Source organism: Lygodium microphyllum, chromosome 16 (assembly GCF_053477565.2).
Source record: "Lygodium microphyllum isolate KBCC chromosome 16, Lygodium_microphyllum_v1.1.10, whole genome shotgun sequence".
Classification (NCBI taxonomy): Eukaryota; Viridiplantae; Streptophyta; class Polypodiopsida; order Schizaeales; family Lygodiaceae; genus Lygodium; species Lygodium microphyllum.
In genome coordinates, this window is record NC_141150.1 from 62266395 (window position 1) to 62268543 (window position 2149).

Below are 2149 nucleotides of genomic sequence, written 5' to 3' on the forward strand. Positions count from 1 at the left end.
CAACATACATTTATTTCTTTCTCAATTAACTTTTTTGAAGGTCTTAGATTGCACTATCCTAAGGTTTGAATTCGATCGTAGGAAGTCAACATACAGTAGAAAGCGATGCATCTATTTTGATTGTATTCATTTCTTAACTATAATTCAAACATTTCTTTACATGTAAAGAAAATGATATTAGTGTGGGAAAGAAAAATATTTGGACAACATCAAAAGAAGTGCATTAGGCATTCTACCCAAAAGAATTGGTCAATTTCATAAACAACATGAACTTGACCTTATGCCCATAGCCAGGTAGAATTGGCAAAACCTCTCTCATAGCTTGATCAAGAACAAAAGATCTAACCCAATCATGATTTCTTTTTTCAGAGCAAGTCTCTTCCTATTTTTCCTAATCGCTCTAAATGGCTTGAATAACACCTCAAAGTTCAAAATATTATTGTACACGACTACATGCATCGTAGGGCCTTGAAGCCGGCCTTTTCCCATCGATTACCACGCATAAGCTCGGTCGGGTTGCCGAAAGGCAACATATAGTTAGCGAACAACTTGCATAAGATAAGGGCTAAATGACCTCTTCAAAGTCAAATTCGATAGAACAAAACCTTCTTCTCGACAATGACATCGTAGAAAAACTCGTGTTAGTTTTAGCAATACAGTTATAATATTGTGATGCGATAACGTAAGTGCATCGATGATGACCAGGTCCCATCCTGAGTTGAAGATGGCACTGCAAAGTAGAAACGAGTGATAATTCGCTACGTGGCAAATACAGAGATCGCCACCGGATACATCAGATCATCAGCACTGCCATAAGAAGTCTAGTCCGTGGCCGCTTTATTATACACACGCGCACAACCTAGAAATGCTTGAGATTAAAAGTTAGATTAGTTAAGCACTGGTCGTCGATGCAATTACAGAAGAATAAGTCGCGACGAGGGAGGGAGCTTGTCGATTAAAGACGATTTCCGCATAGGATCCTGCGTATAAATATGTAGGCGCTTCTGGCCACTACGGAGAACTGAGATCGATCGAAGGTGCAGCGATTGCTCTCTCTCTACGTATCTCGGGTTCTGATTCTCTCTCTCTCTCTCTCTCTCTTTTCGTGATTATTCTCGCTCTCTCTCTCTCTCTCTCTCTCTTTTCGTGATCCTCTCTCTCTGTCTCTCTGGATTTCTATCAGCTCGATCTCGATCGCTGTTCTTACATGGCCGCGGCAGCTGGCCGTCTCAAAGGCGGCACTGATCCGACGGCGGTCGTTGCGCGGCTGAAATCACAGCGGAATACGACGTCCTCATTCGTCATTGTAGCTCTATTACTGTCGATGGCTGTCGACAGTAGCGTAGCGCGGTCGTCCAAGGATCTGTGTAGTAGTTATAGGTTGAAACCCAGGTTCCCTCCTAGCCTGGAGTTCTATGTCCACGCACTGACCAGCTCGGCTACCTACACGACGAGCCCCTCCAACCCTTCCCTCACGGGCACCTTCGGCCAGACGGCTATCTTTGACTACAACATCACCTCCGGACTGGACGCGGCGTCTTCCCGGCAGCTGGGTTCCATCCGGGGCTTTGAAGCATACAACGGCCTCGACCCGGCCTTCGCCACCATCTTGGTCCTTAATACCATCACCTACGACGACGGCACTTACAACGGCACCTTCTGCCTCCATGGCCAGGCCAACATCAACCTCAGCTCCTACGACATCCCCGTCGTCGGCGGCACCGGCTCCTTCTTTGGCGCCTCCGGCTACTCGCACGTGACTAACCTGCGCACTACCGGCGACGACCACGTCTTCCAGCACGTCCTCCACTTCTTCGTTTAGCCTCTTCTCTCTTGAACTCGCAACCTCAAATGGATATTCTGATACCATCCAGTAGGTGCTGTATTTCACAGAAACATTTATCAATAAGAAAGTAAAGCTCTTCTAACTTCTTCTGCATGATACTGCATAAGAGCAGTACGCTGAGTACTGGTTTTCTGTTAGCCATCAGGCAATAGGCCCGTCTCTCTCTATCTGTCAGCGATCGGGCAACACGTCATATACCCGATGCCTCACCAATGGGCTCGTGGCATAGTGGTTTGGGTGTGGGCGTGCGTCTATTCGCTTTTCAATGCACATCGATGCCTCTCTCTCTCTATATAAAAAATT

At 46.4% G+C, this 2149-nt stretch overlaps 1 protein-coding gene across 1 annotated transcript; it reads left to right on the forward strand.

The window, feature by feature from the left end:
* Nucleotides 1-935: 935 nt before the first annotated feature.
* Nucleotides 936-1864, forward strand: LOC148022906 (dirigent protein 2-like). Its single transcript, XM_087695152.1, has 2 exons — nucleotides 936-1070; nucleotides 1184-1864. The coding sequence occupies exon 2, from the start codon at nucleotides 1208-1210 to the stop codon at nucleotides 1820-1822; it is 615 nt and encodes a 204-aa protein (XP_087551278.1). The 5' UTR covers nucleotides 936-1070; nucleotides 1184-1207; the 3' UTR covers nucleotides 1823-1864.
* Nucleotides 1865-2149: the final 285 nt, after the last annotated feature.